Source organism: Corvus moneduloides, chromosome 2, assembly GCF_009650955.1.
Source record: "Corvus moneduloides isolate bCorMon1 chromosome 2, bCorMon1.pri, whole genome shotgun sequence".
In the NCBI taxonomy this organism is placed as follows: domain Eukaryota; kingdom Metazoa; phylum Chordata; class Aves; order Passeriformes; family Corvidae; genus Corvus; species Corvus moneduloides.
The window spans coordinates 27,382,809-27,406,641 of NC_045477.1; the positions used below are offsets into that span (position 1 = coordinate 27,382,809).

Below are 23,833 nucleotides of genomic sequence, written 5' to 3' on the forward strand. Positions count from 1 at the left end.
CTCCACTGACCTTGGTGTCGGCCTGTTGTTTTCCCTCACATGTTCTCACCTCCTCCTCTTCTCTGACTAGAAGAAAAATTGTGTGCACTTTGTTTTGATTTTCTTCTTAAATATGTTATCACTGAGGCGTTCCCAACCTCTCTCATTGGCCCAGGTTTGGCCAGCAGCCATGTCCATCTTCAGAGCCATCAGGGATTGGCTCTGCCAGACATGAATGAAGCTTCCAGCAGCTTCTCACAGAAGCCACTTCTGTGGCCCCCCGCTACCAAAAACCAGCCCATGCAAAACCAATACACTTGCCCAGAAGGAAGAAGCTGTGGCTGCTCCCCTCCCAACTCTCACAGGAAATCCCAGTCTGGCTATCACCCATCACAACAATCCCGGAGCCAGGGGGCAGCAGTGACCACCCTGGACACAACACAAAGAAACAAAAATGGTATGGGATAAAAACAAACATTCCCAAGACACCACAGAAGGAACAAATCCTTATCCACCAGAAACAGAACGGCTTCCTAATCTCCAGGTTCCTTTTCAACGCAGGTACGTTCCCTCATCTCAGTTCTCCCCATTTTATTCCTGTATCTTGTGCAAATAAATGCTCCAGGAAGTTTCACAGGCCATTTCTAAAACCTCCTGCCTTCAGCATACTTAACAGAGCAACCAGGTCCTCACTTGTAAAGCTCCAGCAGCCTGAGTTTACAACCTCAGGAAAGAATTTTTGGTGAAAAGGTGTAAGATCACAGCAATGCATCCAGCTCAGAAACTCATTCTCAGGGCTTCCTAGAGTGCTCTGTAGGGTACAAATACGATAAGCACATGGACCTTGCCATACTAATGGCACTGACATGAAAACACTTCAGAGTTAAACCGTACATCTGTAGAGGGAAATTGTGATTTATTTGTGGTTCATAAAAAAGTATTTAAAAAATACAGGACTTGAGCTCAGCTTCTGTTACATAATGTGCATTGACAATGCAAACCATCCTTCTTCTTTCTGCTTTTCTACCTGTAAAAAAAGAAACCAGTTCAGATTCATACACAGGAAACTTCCCACAGACCTGTGTGTTAGGACTGTTTGGCATCAGCACCATGGAGGGAGTCATACCACCTACTTCAACCTTAGTAATTTCAAATTTTGCCTCTGGGGATGTATAGTTCGCTGTCAGGATAGGGAGTCCTAGACCCTAACTCTGTTCTCTTTATCACTCCTAATTTAGGTTGTTTTGGACACCAGGAAGTAGGTTATGTCCTCATGGTTGCTTTCAAGCCTATTAACAGCTCTCTGACTGGTTTATCAGATTGTACCCTTGCAGAGTTCCCTGTGAAAGCATCTCACTGTGGGCTATCCTTTTCTTTGCACATCAGGAGTCAGAAATCTAGACTGGGGCTTTTTCTTTACATTTGGATTTATTCATCCTTCAGCAACTGACTTGTGCAACAGCTAGGTAAGAGCTTGCCTGCCTCTTGACTGTGGCTCTACCAGTATATCATAATCATGGCTTGAGGTTCTCTGGAGCCACCAGGGAAAGACTTCCAAAGGTTTCCAGTTCTAACACACAAAGATGCTGCAGCAGAAAAGGGTTATTCATTTGTACACAACTCTGTGGCAGAAAATAATGAATGTCACTAGTTCTCAGGTCTCTTCCTACCAATTGTCTATAATCCAAACTGCCATGAATCGATTAATACTAGCCTTAGGATATTTAAAACAGGACAGAGCTCTCCTCCCTTCATCCATATTATGATCATCTTCTTCCTTTTATGACAACATAATAAAATTTTTCAGTCTCACCTTTGGTCTCTGGCTGACAGAATTTAATTTGGCACTTTCTGACGTGGCACTTAAAGGTGAACAAGGCTTGCTGGAGTCTCCTACAGACCTGGAAATAGTCAAAATAAGATTGAAAAAGCGAAAAATGGACGTGACTACTAGAACAGCATCTCTGATCCTGAGTTAGGACTCCTCATCAGCAGTCTTCAACAACACAGGTCATCTGTCTCATGTCAGATTGCAGATATTTTAAATAAAAACCAAGGAAGTTGTGAAAAAGCTGACAGACCTTTGTCCCACTTCCACAGATTTAATGTGAGAAAGTCAGGGAAAACCCACAAAGCCAAAAAGCATGTGGCAATTTCTCCATTGTGTTCAATTTCTGCTGCATGGGTAACTAAGATACTACAAAAATGAAATAGTAAAAGGTGAACTTTTACCTTCTTATACTGGTCATACTGGCATGGGAAACACTGTCATCCTTGGAGCTGTCCACAGCCACTGCCCCAGGAACAGAGACTTCAACTGTCCTCCTTGCATGTTCTAGGCAATAAATAATTGCTTGATTCTGATGAGAACACAGCAACATTGCACAACAACATTCACTTTACCATTTTTTTCAGAGGTATCACAACCTCTTCCCAATTGCATAGAATATACAGACCAGAAGTAAAACATCAGGTTAAACATCAACCCCACACTCACTTTCTGAAAATGACTGACATGGGGAGCAGATATTCAGAGCAACTACAGACAATGCTCACAGATACTGAATGATTCTTCCATGGTTAAATTTTCTGTGGTTTCTGGCAATTAGAGGTTTAGCGACTTCTGATCTCTCACCTTTGTTCCTTTAAGATTTTACTTACCATGCTGAATTTACATGACAACAGCCAAAGAAGCACTGAAAGTGTTATGACCCAACCCATGAGTCACTGCATCTGCACCTGCATGCAAATGCACACACACTGGTTCCCTCCTCCCCCTCCTTCCTCTCTCCAAGTCCTTCCCCGTTTATACATCCCTCTGGTTTCACAAGGGGAAAGGACAGGTGTCCCAGATAGAGCATGTGTACATGGTCACATGCAGTTCTGCTTGTAATGACAATGACTCCATGAAAAGGTAAAGCAGCCCTGACCTCCTAGAAAGTAATTTTTTTTATAGTTACATATGGCAGCTAATCTATGAATCTTGAATCAGCAAGAATATTCCCTAAGCTAACTTATCTCTTTACATGACTGGAAGCTCCAGTTATCCCTTTCTATTAGCACTGGCAGTAACTGAGCAAGACAGTCTGATGGGAAGAGTACCCAAAAGACCAAAAACTAAAATGTGGTTGAGAACAGGATAACCACTCTGCCACGATTTTTAGAAGTCTTATATAAATACTTCAGCCTTTTCACCCAAGATTCTGCAGCACAACAGAGGATGGGTTAAAAAGCCCAGTGCTGCCCACCAGTGACTATCAGAATCAATGAAGTTGAAAATCTGAGATCATCGAGTCCAACCTTTGAACACCACCTTGTCCAACAGACCAAGGCACTGTGTGCCAGTCTTTCCTTAACACCTCCAGGGATGGTGACTCCACCATGTCCCTGGGCAGCCCATTCTAATGCCTGACAACCCTTTCTGTGGAGAAATTCCTACTAATGTCCAAATGCAGTACCTGTTCTTCAGACAGGAATGCAGCAAAGAACAGCTTTAACATGAAGCACAGTACTTGCAGCAGACTAATTACTAAGAAGGTAACTTAGAAGAGGTTTAGCTGATGTGTTTTTAGCTCTCCGAAGTAAGGAGTGTTTGTACCCACACAGTCATTAACAGCAAGTGTACTGCTGACCACAGCCACTAATACAGTAAGATAAGGACTCTCAAAAGGAGAAAAACATTGTTTTACTAGTTTCTGTTTCTCCTGAAGCTGGGTACTTACCAGTGTAATTCAGGGATGGGGCTGGAACAGGAGGCAGCACAGGAGGGACCATGTCAGCAGCAGCTGACTTCTGCTGCTCTATCAACTGCAAGAGTTTATCCCGTGCTTCTGTACTCTGGCGGTTCAGCTCTGCTATTCTTTCCTCTAAGCTCCTCGATACCATGAGATGACTCTACTTGAATAATGGGATAATTACTTCCAATGAAAAATTTACAATTGGCACCCTCAAGGAGGGCATACAATATATTTCAAGTACTTCTAAGCATTTAATTTTCAAACTGAAAGTGAATATAATTATATAGCAGTTCCTGTGAAAAATCTGGTTTTGTCCCTTTTGCTGTCCTGTATCTAAGTCCTTAACTGATTAAACATTACAATACTTTTTACTGGTCTTCCTTCAAGTAGGAAAAATACAGCTATTGTCCAAATAATTTGAGAAAGAAAAAAAAACCCCAAACAAACCACCAAACCAAACCCACCAAACATCCAGCAATTAACTACAATTAAGAATATACTTAATCAGAGAGACATACTCAGGGAAGCAAAAGCAGGTTTCTAGCAGAAAGTCCTGGAGCTCATCTTTAAGCCAGGCCTGATCTGCTTTGACCTCTTCCCCTCCCTCTCAGCAACTGCTTCCACAAAAACACCGCTTACTAAAAGTTTGCAGCACCCTGTACAACCAAATGACTAAATATTACACAACATAACACAATGTGGAAAGTGACAACACTACCAGCCTACATTTAAATGAGGAAATTTTAAATCTTTAGGATCCTTAATTGAACAATCAATCAGTCACTGTGATGAAACACATAACAGCAAGACAGTAGCAAAGGCAGGGATGTTTTTGTGATGTCAACTTCACTCACTGGGATCCACTGAGTAACTGCTTAGTTGCAGGTTAAAGTTTTTCCATATAAACTGAAGCCTTCCAGGTCTCTCTTTCCCAAAATCTTTGGGATTTTCACAGAAGAGGACTGACAAGACAGACCCAACAAGCACATACACTATCATCAAACATTTGCAGAAGATGTATCTACACTAACTTTAATCTCATGTGCTTTAGGGTCACGGTAGCAGAGGATATGTATGACATGGCTTTAAATAAGCATTTTACAAGCTTGACAAGAACCTGTGGGTTGGTGCAGTGCTTTCACTGCTAATATTACCCAAACTACAAGAGGTACACCTGATCACATTGCACTGAGCACACCTCTTTTTGCAGAATAGTCTTATCCTAAACTTATAAATGTGCTGTACACTTCTCAGAACCCATATACAACATAGGCCCAATATGAGGAACTACTGCTGATCTGTTTATGGAATAATAACTTAAAAAAAAAATCACAAGCCCTCAAGCAAACAAATGAAAATAGTAACCGACAACAGGAAAGACACAAAAGCATCAGTAAACTACAGGAAAGCAGAAGGGAGATCCTTCCTTTTCTCACCTGTCCTTGTGAAGAGTCTGGACTAGGATCTGCATTTTGTGTTGGGTCTGGCTGATGTAGGCAATCACTTTTGTCTCCAGAGACACCTCTGAATTTGCTCAGCTGAGCTTTAATTAGAGCATTCTGCCGTGTGAGCTCAGCTATCTGCCCCAGCAGATCACCATTTTGAAGTAACTCTTCAGCTGTGCTGTTTTTCCCAGTGTCACCTGGGCAGGACAGATTGATTTTCTTGTGGGAACTCTCCAAGTCTTTGGCTGCAGGAGGAACTGGTTGCCTTCGAGAGATGGGACAGTTTTCCTCAGTTGTGCTCTGTGTTCTCAGGGAGGAAGGTAAGCTCCTTTCCTTGCATGGCTCTCTTTCAGCAGACTGGGAAATGGCTGCAAACACTACAAACACGAGATGAAGGAAGAGTAAGGACAGGGACATGTGATCCTCACTGAGGAAACAGTGACTTTATTGCATCAGGTTACTAATAATCAAGCAGGAATTTGTATTGTAACATCTGGTCTGAAAGGTGTTATATTACTGATCAAATTCAGTCCATGCAAAATCCTGCTGTAAGAACTCACCAGGTTAGTATTTCCTATTGCAAACAGTCTTACATTTAAATGATTTAATTAGAGATTGAGAGAGAAGTCCCTGAGAAGAAGATAATTGTCTTCAATTTCTTAGCTGACAGATCAAATACTACTTCTTAGTTAGTCCCCTGTTTTCCAAAATTCAGTTACCTTACTTGATAAACTAAGTTTTTGTTTCAGTTCTGATACTTATATTGGGTTATTAACAAAACTTTTAGGATACTAAAACAAAAAAATTCAAGATTTTTTGCATGATAATAAACTATTTACTCAGCCCCTAAAGAGAAAGCACTGTGGCCAACAAAAGTAGTTAGGTATTTTTTTGGTCATCAGCATCAGCAAAGAGATAACACACCACAGAGACATGACTCAAGTTACAGCACTGTCAGCTGCTACATGCTAAGTCCAAGTTGAATTCTGTGACCAAAACTAGATTTTCTATGCTTCATACACCAATAGCCCAATCCATCACAAGCTTTAGCCTCTTGAGCAGACATGAACACTTACAAATTTACACTCAAGTGTGTTTTATGAATCATTGAGCATAAAGAAACATTCATTAAGTTGAACATTTGTTGAGCTATTTAGCATCAGTCTTAAGAGAGTAACAATGTATTTTAGAGAAGTCTTGGAATACAGTTCTGCATTGTTGTTTCAACTGACAAAAGACATCTGACAGCTCTCAATGGGACTGAAACCAGACATTGCTCTTTGTAGAACAAGACCTTTAGTTCATTTCTTCCAGATTTTTTATGTACCTCCTCACAGCACAGAAGCCCACCAAGTGGCTGAATTAGACATAAACTTCCAATAGCCCTGCTAACTCCTTAAAAATCGAAAGGACTTCTGGTTATTATTCTGTCTTGGAAAAGGCTTACAAAGCAACACAGCTGAAAGGGAGGAAAAAGGAGGAAAACCCCAAAACCCACTCCTGCACCCTCCTTCTTGTCAGCAACCATTATCTGCCTCTCAACAAGGGTGTTATCCAGGGCCCTGGCATGTTCAGTGGGATGCTTGTGGTTACAGTAACAGCTGCAGTAGGAAACAGCTCATTTTGAGAATCACAAAGGGTGCTTCCTTCTGCTCACTTCAGTAAGGATAAATGAGAAATACCTTCCCTAATCACCCTGATGAACTTTTTTCCTCCCGTTCACCAGAACTGAGCTAAAAATATGAAACCCCTAGAGCCTATGGATACTGACACAAGACTGAGCTACCTGGTTATCTGGTACCACATAATTTCACCCAAAATTTCCTCAACTACTTCCTGTGTATTAAATGAAACCCAATGGGAACCTGGCTCCCACAGCTTCCAAAAAACCCTTTGCTGGGAAGATGGGCTCAAAGCAAGAGCACACAGCCTACAGACATCCTGGTGTGTCTGCAACATGGATTGCAGAAACAGAAGTTCCAGGCTTCAGTGGTCCCACCACTGAAGGTGATGGAGGCTGGATTACACCATCAGCAGATGGAAATCTGAAATGATGTGCTGTAGGTCATCGACAAAGAGCTTCAGCAATCACACAGATATGATAATCAAAATGAATACCAAATAAAAATGTCAGTCTGGACTGCCACTGACAGGACTGCTGCCAGGACATGGAAAACAGGAAGTGTACAGGCTGTCTAGCAGCAGGCATAGTAACAAAAGAAACGCATATCTGGGTGCAGCAGTAGGATATTCCAGCTATAGGGCCAATATGTCTAGGCATACAGATTAAAAATTTTCCATAGAAAATACATCTTCAAAGGTACTGTGAGATTGAAACAGTAACACACAACACAGACTCCTAGGTCTACAGCAGTCAGAGATCTCACCATTCTGGAAGGAAGACAATTCCTGACTGCTCTTCTGCTGAGGTGGTGACAACAGCACAGCTGGCTGGAAGATGTGAGCTGGGAAGCTTCTACCAGGTCTCATATCACCTGAGGCACCTGGCCCTGGAGGAAACGTGAAAGGTAGCTCTCCCTGTGGAAATTTCAGCATATTTTCCCTATTGCCTGCACCAGTTCTGGGCTCAGAACAGGTCAAATCAGGTTTTTCTAAAGAAAAAACAAACCAAGGATAAAAGTTAAACAAATGAAAAAAAAAAATTGGTCATAGTGAAATAGGAAAAAATCTCAATGACAACTCTTATGTTCAGGTATCTGAAAAGACAGACTAGAGTAGAGGATGTTCCACACACACTCCTACCTTTTCTCTCATCCGCAGGAACAGCATTCTTTCACTCAAGCATATTATAAATTTTTACTGGCCATAAGAGCAAGTACAACACTTACACATAGCCTCAAAATTTCAGGATAGTAGTATGAGATCTGTTTGTAGCTCATGCACAAGACTTACAGATATGTGACTTGAACAGGTATTTGACCTGCATTTGGTAACATTCTCTTGGGAAACTCAGACTTATGCACTTGTCCTAACGCCCCGTAATATAAATTTGATGGCAACAATGGTGTAGAAAACAATTCAAGGCTTTTTGGAGCTCTGCTGATCTTCTTATCATTTAATTCAAATGACATATCTTGTCAGAAAAAAAAAAAGCTATTCTTCTGTATTTAACTAAGGAATGTAAGGAAAGAAGATTTGGAAATTCTAGTGCCGCAGAATTTTTGAATGTAAAGGTTTGGGTGTTACGTTGGAGTTTTTTTGAGGGGTGCTTTTCTGACTGTTTGGATTTTGTATTTTGGGGGATGATTTCCTTTTGTTTGCTTTTACAAGGCCTGGGTCAAGCACAAAATAAAAAGGATCTGGTATGTGGCTTCTTTCCAAGAAGAAAATTCTTCCAGGAAGAAAGCTTTTAGGTACAAAAAGATTCACAAAACCAACATTTAACTATGGAATACAAATAACTCAGAGAAATCTTGGGATTCACGAGAAGCTATTGACCCTGAGAGCAAAAGCAATGCATTTAAACAACCAACCAGGAATAACAGCTGGGAGAAAACTCAGTGGTGAAAGGTGGTTACCAGTCCAAGGTGAATCATCTTTGGGTAATCTGGCCACCAATGCTGCTGCCTTAGCTTAGCCTGTCCCCATGTCACACAGCACTCAGCTGGTCACTCCCCTCTCACAAAGTCACAAATACCAAGTACCAGACCTCTCTGACTGGTTGGTTTCTGGGCCTCAGCTGCTGCTGTTTTGGCCAGCAGCAACCTCCAGTGTCTTATGGAAGAGCCAGTCTCAGGCTGTCAGCCTGCTCAGCAACAGGAAGCTGAGATCCTGGTTCTGTTGGGTTTGATTTCTTTGGGTTTCTGGAGTTTTTTCACAACCCTCAGAATGAAACTGACTTTGGAAGCCATCTTAATGGGGGAAAGCTATTCTCCTCCTTTGCTTGTGCTCCCAGCAGAACCCATGGCATGGGAATTTACAGAAGTGACATTCACGCTCATGCAAGAGGTACTTGTGCAAGCAGACATCTATTAAACACCAGATTTTCCACTACAGGGATAAATTAGCCACAACTCTTCTTTCATCCTTCACACATTCATGTACACACCTTGGCTGTTTGCTGGACCTTTGCCTGCAATTCCAGAATGTTTTGGACTTTGTTCTCTTTCAGGTTCTACCAAAGGGAGGCCTTTAAATGCTTGTGTGAGACAAATCAGCTTTTCATCTGTTACTGTCATGTATTGCTGAAGCTTCTTCTAAAGGAGGAAAAAAAAAAACATACACAGAATTACAGAAATTTTTGTTCTACCAACATAAATTAGAAAATTATATACTACAAGCAGCCCTGAGAAGAAATTTGGCCTCTCAATACTACTGCGTGAGTCTGTAGGATTCCAGTGAGGTATTAAATACTATTGTCTCCATGTTTCTCATTTATAAATTATTTGCTTTCCCTTTTCTTACTCATGACCTCACTTCCTTTCTAAGGTTTCTTAATCTCTCCATTCCCAAATGTAGCCATTGATCAAATCTACCTGCACTGCAAACTAAAAGGAAAATGTGGTATTACATCTACTTATTGCTCCAGTAGTGTTAACAGTATAGAACTATGAAGGAACGTGCCTAAACTTGTAGGTGGATAAAGTAAAGCCCAGTTTCACAGAACCAGCACTTTCTCAGGCTTTGAAGTTATATAAAAAGACACAATTTTCCAAACATTCCATACCCATACCTGCTACTGTAATTCTCAGGCTCCTCATTCAATTTTATCATTTTCTTTCGGTTTATTGTTAAAATCTCCAGAACATGAGACAATGCATCTCAGCCCATATTTGCAACAGAACTCAGAATTCTAACAAGTCATCCTGATGGGTAAGGAGCAAGAGGGGCTCAGTACCTGCATAGTAATGTTTTCTTCCCTTACTTGAAGTACTTCTGCAGTCAGAGCATCAATCAGTTCTCTGTGTTCATTCAACATCTCCTGCTGCTGCTGCCTCATCATCTCTTTCTCATGCAGCTGCATTTCAGTCTAAAGAGGGAGAAAAAACCCAAAAACCTACTATAAACCAATCCAGACTCATATCTGAAAACAGGAATAAGTCATTATGACATCATCATGTAACAACTCTTCCCACTATTTGTAAATTGACTTCATCACTTTCATGACAAAATCCAATTGTCAGGGTTTGAGACCTGTCAGAGAGCTTATTGTTTTTTCTTTATTACTTCAGGACACTGTAGGGAATCCTAGACATCCTTGTTCTTCTGCCTTTACAATTTTTACAGGATGTAACTACAAGCATTTTCTTTCTGCACTGATACAGTTTCTTAAGTCACTGAATGTTCATGCAAGAATCAAATAATTCCAGGTGTACTGATGCTTGGCAGCATCCTGTTCTGCTTGTGCCTATTCTTTAGCTTCCCTAATTCATTAATGAAGACAAATTTGACTAAGTAAGGAGAAAGCACTTGCTTTCTAATGTTTTCCATTAGAGAGAAAAAGTTCTAGAGGGTTTCAGAAGTGTTATGACGAAACAGCTCTGCATGCACATGAAATGAATGAATAAATATTTTTGAGACTAACTCACAGACACTGCTACTAGACACACCTCCCTGAAGTATATGAGAGACAAGGCATCCATTTTCCATTTCTCTTCCAGCTAGAGAGAACAGGGTTTTTTGTATTGATCCAAGTGAAGCATGCTGGCTCAGAAAATTGATTAAAAAAAACTGTACATGGTCCCCTCTTTTTCAGAAACCAAAGCACAAAATAAGCACTTCTACCCTGATAGCAGTGATGAAGCCTACTGATGCCTTAGATCATCTGAATGAGCTACTGTATCTACTAATCCTGCACAGCACTGACCTAGTCTTGGAGCAAAAGCTGCCAAGCAGCTCTGTCTTACATTTAGGCATGGGGAAAATATCAGGTTAATATCCATTCCTACCACCAGGTAGGATTTGGGTCTGGTCTACCCTGGAAGAAGTATCTTTATCCCAGCCCACTGCCAGATGTGGCACTAACCACATGAGCTTTACCACTGCACCAGAACACGCAGCAGAGAGGGAGAACAGAGGAGCACAGATTCAGGGAATATGCCCATACTCTCTTTGCTATGTGGGCCTGGAAAAGAAACAGTATTCTTAGCAGAATAGGGATGGGGAGGGAACGATTCATTCTAAATTTGGAAGTTGATACAAAAATTAGTTTAGAAACCAAGTCAGACTTATCCATTTTCCTTCAAGAATTTTGTATGGTTTTGCAAACACACCAGAAGTTTCTTTTTCTCCTTTTCTCTAGCCTCTTCTGTATTCACAATTTCCTTCTTATAGGTGTTGGTTTTTAAATCACTTAACAATAATATTTCATGAAATATTACTAAATTCAAGTTTCTCTTCCTACTTTTTAGATACAATTTTGAGAATAAATTAAGCAACATCCTTTATTGTAATCCTTCTGCTTTTCTGCAGCAAAACTGGAAGATGATGAAGAGAATCTAAAATCTTTGAAACCTCATGAAGACTGACTGTCTAACTAAAATTGGGCCTTTAAAATATCCCCTGCAAAGCCATTTTCTTAAAAGGCACTGCCAGTTATATTTCAGGCATTGGAATTCTGCTAACTCTGCTGGCTAGGCAAGACAGACTGTGCACGTAAGTGCTTGATTTATGTCTGCCATGACAGGGACCAGGTTTTAGGAAAAGTTCAAGACAAGGTGTACTTCTTCCCAGCAAATTCTCAAATTCTAATTGTAATTAAACCTCCCTGAAAAGGAGAAAAGTCACTTTAGATTATGAATGCAGTGTCTATCTCAAGCAAGCCTGAATACAATTAATTACATTATGCAGCTTGAGTGACTTCTTCAGATTGCTACTTCAGAATTTAGGTAGTAAATTTATGAGTGTTGCAGACAATTCTGAAAGCAATAATCAACTTCTGGAAGGATGGAATGGTAACAAGAAAAAACATGGGATTAGCTTTAGAAGAAGTCTGAGGCTCAGGAATAACTCATTTCTGTAGAAAACAAATTAAAGACAATCTAAATAGGATTATAACTGCCATTACATTTACAACATGAATTTGATGCTATTAAATTGAAGTATTCCTAATAAACATTCGACTGGAATTCTAAGACCCCTTCTTATAACTGCAAAAGAACCAATTTTAATTCCCTGTTTTGGTATTACAATTTTAACCAAGGCCAAGCAGTACTAACTTGCTTTGAAACACAAGACTTTCTCAGCTGAAGTCCATCTCCTGCTGGTAGCTGCTGTTCACTCTTGGATTGATTATTTACTGTTAGCTTCCAGGACTTAATCAAAGTAAATTCTTTCATACAGATTAAATACAGAGTAATACAAGGATTAAGTTATCATACATCCAGTAAGAAAAAAAAATAGAATTTTAACCTAAGATGGGTTTCCCCCTTTCACTTATTATACACTCTGAAAAGGAACCAAAATAAGACAGTTCCACATACATTAGAGATCTATGACCTTTGCTATGAAATAGAGCATTAAGATTTCCATAATATACTCTGCTGCACCTATTAAGGGTGCAGGAACTGTGATAATCAGGTTTAAAATGTCACATAGACCAAATGAATCTGGGAGGCACTGCTGCCTATTGATAGCTCTGGGATACAGATGAAATAGAATACACTTTATTTTCCTTTTCTTCTTTAAAAAAAACCTTCTGCATGGCACACAGGTGGTCTTCTTTATGGAATTCCATTAACTCCCAGCTGTGCACTGTAACAGTGAGCACTTCAGGTCATTCTTCCTTAAGGTAAAGTTGCTGTTATGGATAGAAAAAGAGGGCTAAGGAATCCCTCAACAAAAATAGGGGATTTGGGTCCACTGCTCCAGTGACAATAGCATCACCTTTGGGAGGCAAAGGAAGAAAATGATTTTGTAAACAATGCTGTAGTTAATACCCTGCTACAACTCTGAGCATATGTAAATAACAAATTTAAAAATACTTCAATCGGCATTTTCTGCTCTTAGACACAGACTTTCACTGTGGTCAACTCCTCCATTTTCACCGGGGATACTAATTCCTAACAAACCAGTTCCCAACAAAAAGCTGGGAGAAGTTTTAACTCCTAATTGCATGCAAGCCAAGCAATAAGCAGTGATAATCAGAGTACAATGTAAAGTGACTGGAAGCCAGAAAAGACCAAAGTTCACATCTGTCAAGTAACTTTACCCCCTCCTTCATTCACTCTCCAGGAGCAGTTCTAAGTGTCTTACCTCTTTGAGGTAGCGCATCAAACGACAGAGAGCGTTCACCAGTGACAGTGTAAACCCAGAGAGGCCTTCACTTCTCTCTTTTTTTTGGACCTCACGACCTGTACATCGCTCATATTCCTCCAGTTCACGCTCCACTTCATGGATCATGTGGTTGAGAACATCTAGGCTGGGTTTGTTGTCCCTCTGAAGGTCAGTCTGGATTAAATTACCTGGAGAATCACCTCTCTTCTGTCTTGCAGAGTTTTGTGCAGCTTGCTTTCTTTTCACTGAAGGAAAAGAAAAAAAGGGTCACTGGAATTTCAACTTGTATAGAGATCTTCCCAGTACCAATGAAATTGCATTGTTTATTGAAGTAAATCAAAGGAAATGCCCTTTCTTGCTGTAAGATGAAACAGACCATCAAAGAATGTCCCCCAGTCATTCCACCTATTTTCAGATCCTCAAAAACCACATTTTCTGCAGCCACAGTACCTCCCAAGTATGACTGCTTTGTGCTTTTCTCTTGGATACTCCTGTTTGTACTTTTCTCCTTTCCAGTTAAATGCATGGAAATAGTTTTCTACTGCTAACCCACGTCACCTGCTTTCTCACCTTTAGTAAGCAACTCTCTTACAACAATCCCTTCATGTTACAGCTTGTATCTGATTATCAGTCCCCTCATACAAATATGTGTTGGATCTGGGGATTGAAACGCATTTTAACCTGTATCAGAACTAGAAAAGCCCTGAAGAGAACTCCATGACCAGCACGGTAATGGGCAGCATCGAAGGGCCGTATTTAAGGTTCCCAGATTCCTACAGACTTGGTTTTGCTGATAAACATGCAGAACACAGGCGAAGTAGGCAAGGAGCTGTGGAACATCCATCCTTAGATATGCTCAAGACTCAAGGACCACCTAAACTTTGGCATTAGCCCTGCAATGACTTCCAAAAATCCCTTCCAATTCACATTTTCTTATGACACTAAAGGACCTTGGACAAAGGGTATATTATTTTTAAAAGTACTAAACTCTTTGCTGCAATATGCTTCTGTTTCCTTGAGTTTGGATTCAGCACTTGTCTCACAGTGTCAGTGGAGTCTACAGACTCTTCTTCATCTTCATTCTGAAGTCTTGAACGGGTTCTCTTGATTACACTGGTAGCATTGAGGGCTGATTTAAACACAAAACAAAACAAAAAAATGCACACGTGAAATATTTCAAGAAGGTTCTTAATAGTAATACGTTCCAGAGTAATTTTATGGTAAGAGCTAGCTTTTTAGTCTGGAAATTCATCTGAGCCAAATTAGCATACATTTCTGTCTCTCACCCCCACCCAGGAAAGGAATTCCAGACAGGATCCTGTGAAGAGCTTAACAAATTTGCTGTGATTTAGTAAATCCCACCTGACTGATCCAATGAAGGAGAAACAATTGTTGGAGTCAAAGGCACATTTGATTCCTTTGATAAGGTGGTTTTTCTCACATCCTTATCAACCCACAGCTGAGAATTCACCAAGGAATTTTCTTCTCTCAACAACCGAAGTAGCCTGCATTCAAAACAAGCATAACAGTGAACTGTAACAGGACAATGGCATGATTCCAGATTATCTGTCCAGACAGAGCTTCTAGAATTATCTACAACTGCTCAGGTGAGATCCCTGCTCACTTTCATTCCCAGTCTCAATGTTACAACAAGGCCTTTCCCTGAAATTCTGAGATCAGGAAAGGAGGGCAAAGGGAAACAGAAGAACTGACTTAACTGTACCCATTCAACACCGTTTTAACGCCACCTGTTTCCAGTGTAAAGCAGGTGAAAACCTGAATGGATGTATTTATACTGACCTGTCAGAATTGATGTTGGATTTGAAACCCAAAATGTCATGGTGTCCATCTTCTGATAATGCTTCCTCCTCCTCTTCATTAAGAGCCTTTTCAAGAGACAACAAAGAAAACAAAAGGGACTTCAGAATAACTTAAGAGACCAATTTTAAGGAATTGTTTCAAGAAAAAAACCAAAAACATTTCTTTTAGTCTTCCCCTCCAAAACATACTTAAAATAAAAATACCACACAGAAAGAAAACCCAAACCCTTTGTGGGAAGTTCTGGGGGACTTTAGTACGTAAGAAATACTGATACTGACAATTGTCTCTGAAAACAACACAGCAAGTGACCAATTCAATATCCAACCTTTTCTCTGTACGACTTATATTAAATATGAAAACCCATGCAAACTAGAGGATAAAATAAAAGCTGTTAAGGCTGTACCAAAGCACAGATACAGCAGGCAAAATACAGAAAAGCAACCTAAATCACAGCATTTATAAAATTTCAGTCATTCGAAAGTCAGTCATTACAAGGTAAACAACCTCATAATGAGACCTCCACAATTACATTTATATTCTATGTGTAAAATGCAACCAGAACAAAATACAATCCTACGTCCTACATTTATAGCTAAATCCAAGCAACCAAATTTGGAATTAGGGTTCCTCAAACCAGGTTTATCTGCTTCTGGGTAGGTTTCACCAGAGAGCCTTTAATTATGATTGTCGTAGGCACAGAAGAAGAACTCACAGAAGGTTGGCAGACAATCAGTACGTGTTTCTTTTAAAAATTTCAGCTTATCCTGCAGCATGCATCCAGTGACACAGCTTACAAAGATGCTGCAGTTAACTCCTCATATTAAAAAAACTGAAAAACAAATACCACACCAAAATATGTAACACAGAGGTGCTACAGCTCAAATTACAGATATTTGTGCAAGTTAGTAGGAAACAGGAGTAGAGAATCACAGGAATATGACACCATCACTTTTGTTCCCAACAGCCTGTTTGGTCTTCATCAGTGGGAAGTTTTCTGGGAGCATCATATGCCCGTTCTCAAAACCCCAGTGAGCATTCCTGGTACAACATGTTATTAAAAGAAAACAGAACACAAAGGCAAACTAAATTAAATTTTAAACAATTTTAAAATTGTTTACAACAAATGTGAATAAATGCAAAATAATGCAAAATAGTAAAAGTTAAATTTGTAGGATTCATCAAGGCTATGGAGTGAATTGGGGTACAAATGGCTGTGTCCCCATATACTCACACATAACTGGTAAATCTGAAATGTAGCAATTAGTTAAGTGATACAGAAGTTCTTCTCTTAGACTAGAATTACATTGTACTCTTCCTGAGAATTCCAGAATTTAAAAGGGAGGGTGTGCTAATGTGAGAGAGCTTCTACAAGACATAACGATGCTTGTTTCTCATATCCAAAGGTTAAGAAATCAAAAATTCACAATTTCCAGAGTCTCACAAAACAAACTTGCCTCTAATTAACCTTGTCTTCTATGAATGTTAGCAACAAAAACCTGTTTAGTTCTGCTTGGAAACTCTTATCTTTGAATATTCTTATTTTGTGCAAACAAAAAAGCCACAGGACATGCATGAACAAAACATACGTTACCTGGGAGTCCATGACAGATTCACTAAGGATGGAAAGCTGACTGGGAGGATGACTTTTTTGTACAATGGGTCCTTGAGATGATTCTAGGTCACAGTTAGGAGCCATTGTTACATTAGGGAAACCTAGAGGAATTAGACAACACAGGGAAGAACACAGAGGGCTTGGTCTGTACTTATGTTGCAGCACTTTGTACTGAAAATCAAGCTCCTGTACTTCACAAAAAAAGGGTCACAGGGATGTCACTTTAAACAACAACCAAAGACCAACCATAGGGTTAACTAAATACACTGGGCCACATACCCGGCTTTTGTCCTTCCCACCTGCATAAATACACTTGTGCAAAAGCAGCTTGCAGGATCAAACAGCCACTAGGAACAAAAGAGAACGGCAGCCTACAGAGAAAAAACCCCTAGGTTTAAGATTTCACATGCAGACAGCCAGTCCAGCCTTCCATCAGCACAAGGATCCACAAGCCATATTAAGAAAAGCCTCATTCAGGAATTGCTGATAAATCTTCAGCAATATCCAAGAGCAAAGAGTCAGCCCATGCAGCAATGAGAACCACTGCAGCAGCTCCAACTGGTGCCCTGCACAGGCCAGTAGCTTGGCTGTGAAATGGTGAGCATGAGGTGCTTCAGAGTACAAGATGTGAAATTCCACAGTGGAATAACCAGCCATCAGCCACCCTCCCCTGCAATATGAGCAGGATCAATCATACTATGTTACAGGATGAGACGAAAGCAGTTAAAAAGAACACTTTGCAAAGCAAGACTATTTATGGAAAGCAAAGAGATAATCTTAAATGTACTACCACATACAGATGAGATGTTCTACCTGTTCGTGTGCGAGGAGCATCCCCAAACAAGCCTTTTGCCACAGCCATAACCTGACCAGATCGTTCCAATACATCTTGCAAACGGTACTGATCAGACAGAATCTGAAAGTACAGTGTATAAGGAAACTTTACACTGGGCAGACTGAGTTTTTTCCTTTCTTTCTGGTATTGTTATTCCACACTGTCACCAAGAGAACAGCCAACAGGACAACGTCTGCCAAGTTGGTATTGTGCAATTAGATCCTAAATAAGATACATCAAAAAACCATACTTCATTCTGAGTAACTAGAATTCATACTGTTTTTCTGAAAAATTAAATAGTTATTACTTCTGGGGCTCCCATCAGAATTGACTGTCTTTAGAACAAATCCTCTCACTCCCTTCTCCTCTCAGCCTAACATAAGAAGCTGGGTATTTATGACGCTCATCAAAATAAAGACACATCTAGCAATTTAAAAATAAATCAGTATGCATCCTCAAATCATTTGATCTCAAAGTTGTTACGGCATAGAACACTTACATGTATCTGACACCCAAAACATGTACTATTTGATTAGATTCAAACCAATTCAAGCAGACTTGTTTCACTCAGTCTTGGCTCCTGAAAATACTACCTAAAACTTAAGCCACATATCACCAAAAGCTCCAGCAGAGGTAAACACAGCTGACTGCATCTGGCATCAGAAGACATTTTTGGAATCTCCAGAAGATACAGCTTCTGTATTCAAATTGTTTCTCCCAAAGTCTCTCTCTAGCTTTTGAAGTCCATCACAACAAGTGCTTCCTAAGGAAGGATGTCTTGCAGTGCAAGGCAAGAGGCATCCAGCCACCATGAGCCAAATGGAGCTGACTGGGGATGTGGCTTTGTAGGCAGAACACAATTTAGAACTCCTCGCTGACTCCTGGTTTCATTCACAAAGCTGGAAATGGAAAACTAGTAAAATTATATCCCACCACCTGGGGAGAAGGTAGTTATTCTTGAACACCTGAGAGGAGATATGTAAGTGACCTCCACTTCATCGTGGTTCATCAAATTGATCCAGAGACTACAAGTACTTTAGAAGACCTCCCAGAAAAGGCTCATGTCTTTGAAAACAGAGTGACAATTTTTGTTCCCCCAGGAATCATAAGACAGACTGTTTTGCAACAGTTTCAGAGCACTCTATGCCATTATCTCCAGAGTTCCTTTCAATGTCCATTGGTAAGTTTGCTGGCTTACATTTAGCCTCACACAAAACATTCTAGCAAATGGCATTTCATTTGTTTCTCCTCAACCCCCTATCTTACTACGTGCTTTGTTACATCACAAAGTTTCCCTACATATCTGAGTTTCCGTGTTTTTCTAGTCTTCTGAGCTTGCATTACACTGCAGGAGATTAGTCTCATAATCATTTAGCAAATCAGTGAATATTCATCTTTCAATCACTTCACATATCTCCTTTCCCAGACCACTACTGAATTTTCATACCTGATACAAACTAAATCTTGTCTTTCCATTTAGCCATCTGACATCAAAGCAATGCAGGTTTTTTGACAAAGTCATCATAACAGATTGGCAGAAGAAAAAAAATATAGAAAGAAAAAAAGGAAAAAAGTTTATATTACTCTTTTCCTGAAAGCAATTAGAATTAGAGTGATGTGTACAATCAGAAAAATTATCCTGACTAGTTTGTTTTTACCCTCCTCACTAGATCTTTTTTGGCATCAGCAGGTTCCTAAGCTCTACCCTCCTGCTGAACACGTTATGAACATTTTTAGAGCATTGCTCCCAAGGTAGATTAGCTCACCTTTGCATGTGATGAGAAGAAAAAGTGATATCATCTTGTAACCCCTCTAGGCCCATTTACACACCCTGAACAAATTCATTGAGCAGTGTACTTTGTCCCAGTTTGGTACCACCTACGAATTTCATTAAAAATCACATTCCCTCCTGTTTCAGATTGTTACCGAAGAAAAATAAAAACTGGACTCATCCTAAAATCTCCCCACTACAATAACCCATTCAGCACTACCCTTTGCTGCAATACACTAACATTATTTAAAAAATAAGCTGTTACAGGACCAATCAGTGTAGTACCTGCACATTCAAACTCCCCAGTCACAGAGGTGAACTTACATTATTTTTTTGTTCAGATTTTTAGGCAGACAAATCCCCAAAACATTAAAATTCTGCTTATCCATTTTGTAACTCTTTTGTAAAGTCTTTCTGTTCAACACACAACTACAAGAGAAACAACACTAATAGCAGCACCTTCTTAGCTTTTGTCTCCGAGTATTTTGCAGTTGAGGAGGATTCAAGAGGCTTAGAAAGTTACACTGACAGCAGTAAAAGATCACCAAGGTAACAGAGACAAGGAAACAATTGGCAGTGGTTTTGCTCTACGGGGAGACACAGAGTCTCCACAGTTACTCTGAACAACAGGACCTGGCAATTAACAAGATTTAAGCTAGGGAGAGGGGGAAATGGTAACTTTCCTCTACTTATTTTGTTTTTCTCTACTCACAAGAGGATGCCCACGTTTCAAACAGCAACAGTCAGATCTGTTTCATCGTGCCTGGCATCTTTTCCTTTTGTCTTCCTTTTCTCTGATTCAGAAGTAGACACAGAGCAAACTGCATAAAGTAGTATCTTAAATATAAAGGGCAGAGCCACTCAGGAGGAATTGAGATTTGTGCACTTTCATTAGAAACAGCAACAAATATAGAAGACTATTTCCCAAACATGAGTTTCACATCTGCAAAAGAATGAAGTCACATAATAGGTAGTCCAGACGAATCTTAGAACAGGTGGTCTAATCTACCTTTTGTGACACATAATTGATTTCTGCATGGAAGCATTGTTGCAACTAGGCTGCTACTACTTTAGGGAAACTCATTTAGAGGTCCACGGGGGATTTTCTGAATACTCTGCTGAAATGCACTTGGCAGAAAAGTACCTAAGTAACAAAAGTCAAAGTCTGAGGCTTGATTAGCAAAATATCCATAACACAAAAATTCTACTGTGACCGCAGATGTCAAATAGGGTCAAATATTTGGGGTCAAATAGAAAACAAGGTGGTGATCTTCAATTCTAAGTATTTTTACTTGTTTGTCTATGCTTGAATGTTCTCAGAGATCAGAAAAAGACTTCTGAAAAATTACAGAAGACAAAACAATGAAGTCTGTGATGGTTAATCCACTGCACATTTACAGAACTACCAGATCATGTTTATTTTAACTGCTAGGTGAACATTGTTCGTCACCATTCTTTACCAACAAGAAGAATTCTCAGTCTGTTCAAGTACAGAGGTCTGAAAGCTAATTTTCAGATTAGTTTTCATAACACATGGCAAGGAGTGACCTGCTATGTGAAACAGAACGAGATCTACCACCACTTTTCAGTGCCAGCTACTCTCTCTGTTAACTAGGCTTAGGTTTACTGCTACGGTTCAATATTCAAAAGCAAATTAAATAATATATTTACAGTCAGAGCACTTTAGAATGCTGAGAGAACAAGCTTTTCAATCCTCAGATGAGAAGCCTGTCAGCTACAGCTCATCAATCTTTGTCAGTTTTCCTCCCTTACCAACTTCTTGCCTCACCCTTTCAGCCCCATTGACTCTGCACTTTCTCTGTTTAAATAAGCAGCGTCCCTCCCAGAAACGTTCATGTTTGCATCAAAGAAAAATGCTAGACACGAGGAAGAAAAGGCAAGCTGGCAATGAGAACCCAAAGAACACACAAACTTTTTACAACAGTTGAACTCTGCAAACAGTTCCTGTTCAGATGAAAAGAGGCCTGCAGAATGACAGAGGGCACAGCCAGGCAACATGTGTCAAATGTGCAACTATACATAACAGTTGGTATGGCAGGCAGTCTGCTCCAACCACGGCATGCATGCAGCACACGGAGTGTATGCATATACAAAATTAAGTTATCCAACAAGAGGAGCAACTGTTGCTCTATGTGCAAGAGCAGTTTTCCAATACTGCTGCAGATCACCTGCAGCAGGATGCAAGTGCAAATTTAGTTCTCACCTCACGCATCAGAGCCAATTTCCTTTTCTCCAAGGAATCCAAATCCAGTTGCTTTTGCTTCTTCCACTTTCTGTTCAGTGCTTTCTCTTGGAGTTCCAGATGTGCCAGTGCTTTGTTTTTTGATTTGTGTATTTCACGGCGACGCAGCTATGGAAACATAAAAGAAACCATTTCAAAAATCAATCTTAGGCAAAGTTTGCCGGGCAATGCTAACAAGCTCCTCTTGATTTTATCATTTGTGCACTGAACATTATTTATGTTAACTTCATGGTAGTACCAATGACAGCCTCACAAACACCCACAAGTGTAAAAGGCCTCCAGTACCAGTCAAATTTAAAGCAGCTCCAAAGGTAAATGGGAAAAGTCTGTTTCCACCTGCCCTACACCCCTTGCTCAGCAAGAGTTTTATCAGCTGTAAAGGGAGGCAAAACCCAAACACTACTACCTATAAGGTGCATAAAAAGACATAATGCCTTCTGATTTAATACTGTCAGTCACCAGACATAGTGTTTCTCTTCTTCTAACAACAAGGTACATACAAAAATATATAGTTTAAATACAAATTAAAGAAATTAAATGTGTGAGGAGCTTGTTAAAGTCTCTAGAAGCTATCAAGCCAAACACTTGTAGAATCAAGTCTCTCTCTGCTGCTGTGACCATCTCTCCTGACAAACCTATAGCTCAAACTGCCTCTTCCATCCTGGTAATTAATGCTACCAAGAAAATGTAAATGGAATCCACATACTTTGCAATGAACAGATCACTCAGTATAAAGAAATTGTGTTAAATTGTTTAAATAAAAATTAAGTATTTTCAGAATTAGAGCGCCTCCTCAGATAAAGCACATCTTTCAGTCCTTCCCAGCAGAGATGAGACCTTCAACTAATCCACTGAGCTGTCATGTATTTACATTTTTACGCTTTTATGATGGCATGCAGTTTATTGAAATAAACACTGCAGCGACTGCTTCCCAGTGGGAACAGAAAACTGAGAAACACCAACTGCCAGACCTGGGGATGCTCAATGTCAAAAACAAAAAACCAGCACTAAAGAGCCAGCATGTTCAGAAGCTTAAAAAGGAGATTAAACATTGACAGAAGATATCCCCGTAAACATGGTAAGCACTTTTTATGTCAGACAAGCAGCTAAATGCCCTCGCCACAGGGACAGATTAGTGATTGCTATTAAACTTACAATATCCTCAGGAGTTGCACGGTGCACTGTCAAGTCATGGACGGTACTCTGCGAACAGGAACCAGGGAACACGTCAAAAGTCATAACTGAGAGCAAACTGTTCTGGGTTTTTTTAGCTATATTTTTTTAAAACCCCAAATAACTTTTAAAATACAATACAGTTAGCCTAACAGTACACTCCGGTGCACTTTTATGGCGCTGCAGAGCGTTCCAGCCTCGGCGAGGCAGCCACCAAAAAAAACACCTCCACCAAGCCTGGGCGCGCTCTTCCCACAGGAGACGCAGGAGGCCGGGCCTCCAGCAGGGCCAAGGGAACCAGAGGGGCCGTGTCCCCCTGCACACAGCGTGTCTGCCCGCACGAACCCCCACGCAACCCGGGGGTCGCCTCGGGGCAGCCCCTACGGAGGGCGGTGGCTCCCCCAGCCGCGGGCACGGAGGCTCCCGGGCCCTTCTCCCAGCGGAGGCCGCCCGGCAGCCCAGAGAGGGGAGCACTTACATCCCAGTCCCGCTTGGCCACCACCGCCTTCCTGGGGCCCTTCCTGCCGGCGGCGCGGGGCCGCGGCCCGCGGAGCAGCGACATCACGGCCGCGCACGCGGCGGGAGAGGCCGCGGCCGGAGGCGGTTTTACTCGGCCCGCCCTGAGGGAGGAGCGGAGCCCGGCCACATCCTCCGCCTCCGCCGCCTCCTCCTCCTCCTTCCTGCTGCCGCCGCCGAAAAGGCAGCGCCGGTGTCGTCGGCTCCCGCTCCGCTCGGGTTTTTGTGAGGGAGCAGCCTCTGCTCCCGCCCTCCCTCAGGGCTGCCCCCCCCCCACCACTTCGTTCAAGTAAAGCAGTGCCTTGGCCGCTCCAGTCCACTCCACGTGAACTGTTCCTGACATTGTCACTCGTCTTCCTTCTCGCCTCAACTTAATTTTTCTACTCGCTCATTTCACTGTTTTCCCTCCTCGCTGCAAATACCCTCCCAAGACATCTTTCAGTGTC

General features: G+C 40.9%; 1 protein-coding gene across 5 annotated transcripts; it reads right to left on the reverse strand.

Moving 5' to 3' along the window:
• Nucleotides 1–874: 874 nt before the first annotated feature.
• On the reverse strand, nt 875–23,485 carry SPICE1 (spindle and centriole associated protein 1). Of its 5 annotated transcripts, XM_032098634.1 has the most exons (17): nt 23,350–23,485; nt 22,854–22,901; nt 21,660–21,806; nt 17,643–17,745; nt 16,809–16,930; nt 15,197–15,282; nt 14,759–14,901; nt 14,385–14,525; nt 13,376–13,641; nt 10,020–10,151; nt 9,231–9,378; nt 7,549–7,773; nt 5,153–5,538; nt 3,702–3,873; nt 2,212–2,314; nt 1,793–1,880; nt 875–1,006 (listed from the first exon to the last, which is right to left on the reverse strand). In XM_032098634.1, the coding sequence occupies exons 1-17, from the start codon at nt 23,431–23,433 to the stop codon at nt 953–955; spliced, it is 2,448 nt and encodes an 815-aa protein (XP_031954525.1). In that variant the 5' UTR covers nt 23,434–23,485; the 3' UTR covers nt 875–952. The 5 variants fall into 5 exon arrangements, with proteins under 5 accessions (XP_031954525.1, XP_031954527.1, XP_031954528.1 ...); XM_032098636.1 differs by lacking the exons at nt 22,854–22,901; nt 23,350–23,485 and adding an exon at nt 20,148–20,378 and having other exon boundaries at nt 21,660–21,743; XM_032098637.1 differs by lacking the exons at nt 16,809–16,930; nt 22,854–22,901; nt 23,350–23,485 and adding exons at nt 19,112–19,148; nt 20,148–20,378 and having other exon boundaries at nt 21,660–21,743.
• Nucleotides 23,486–23,833: the final 348 nt, after the last annotated feature.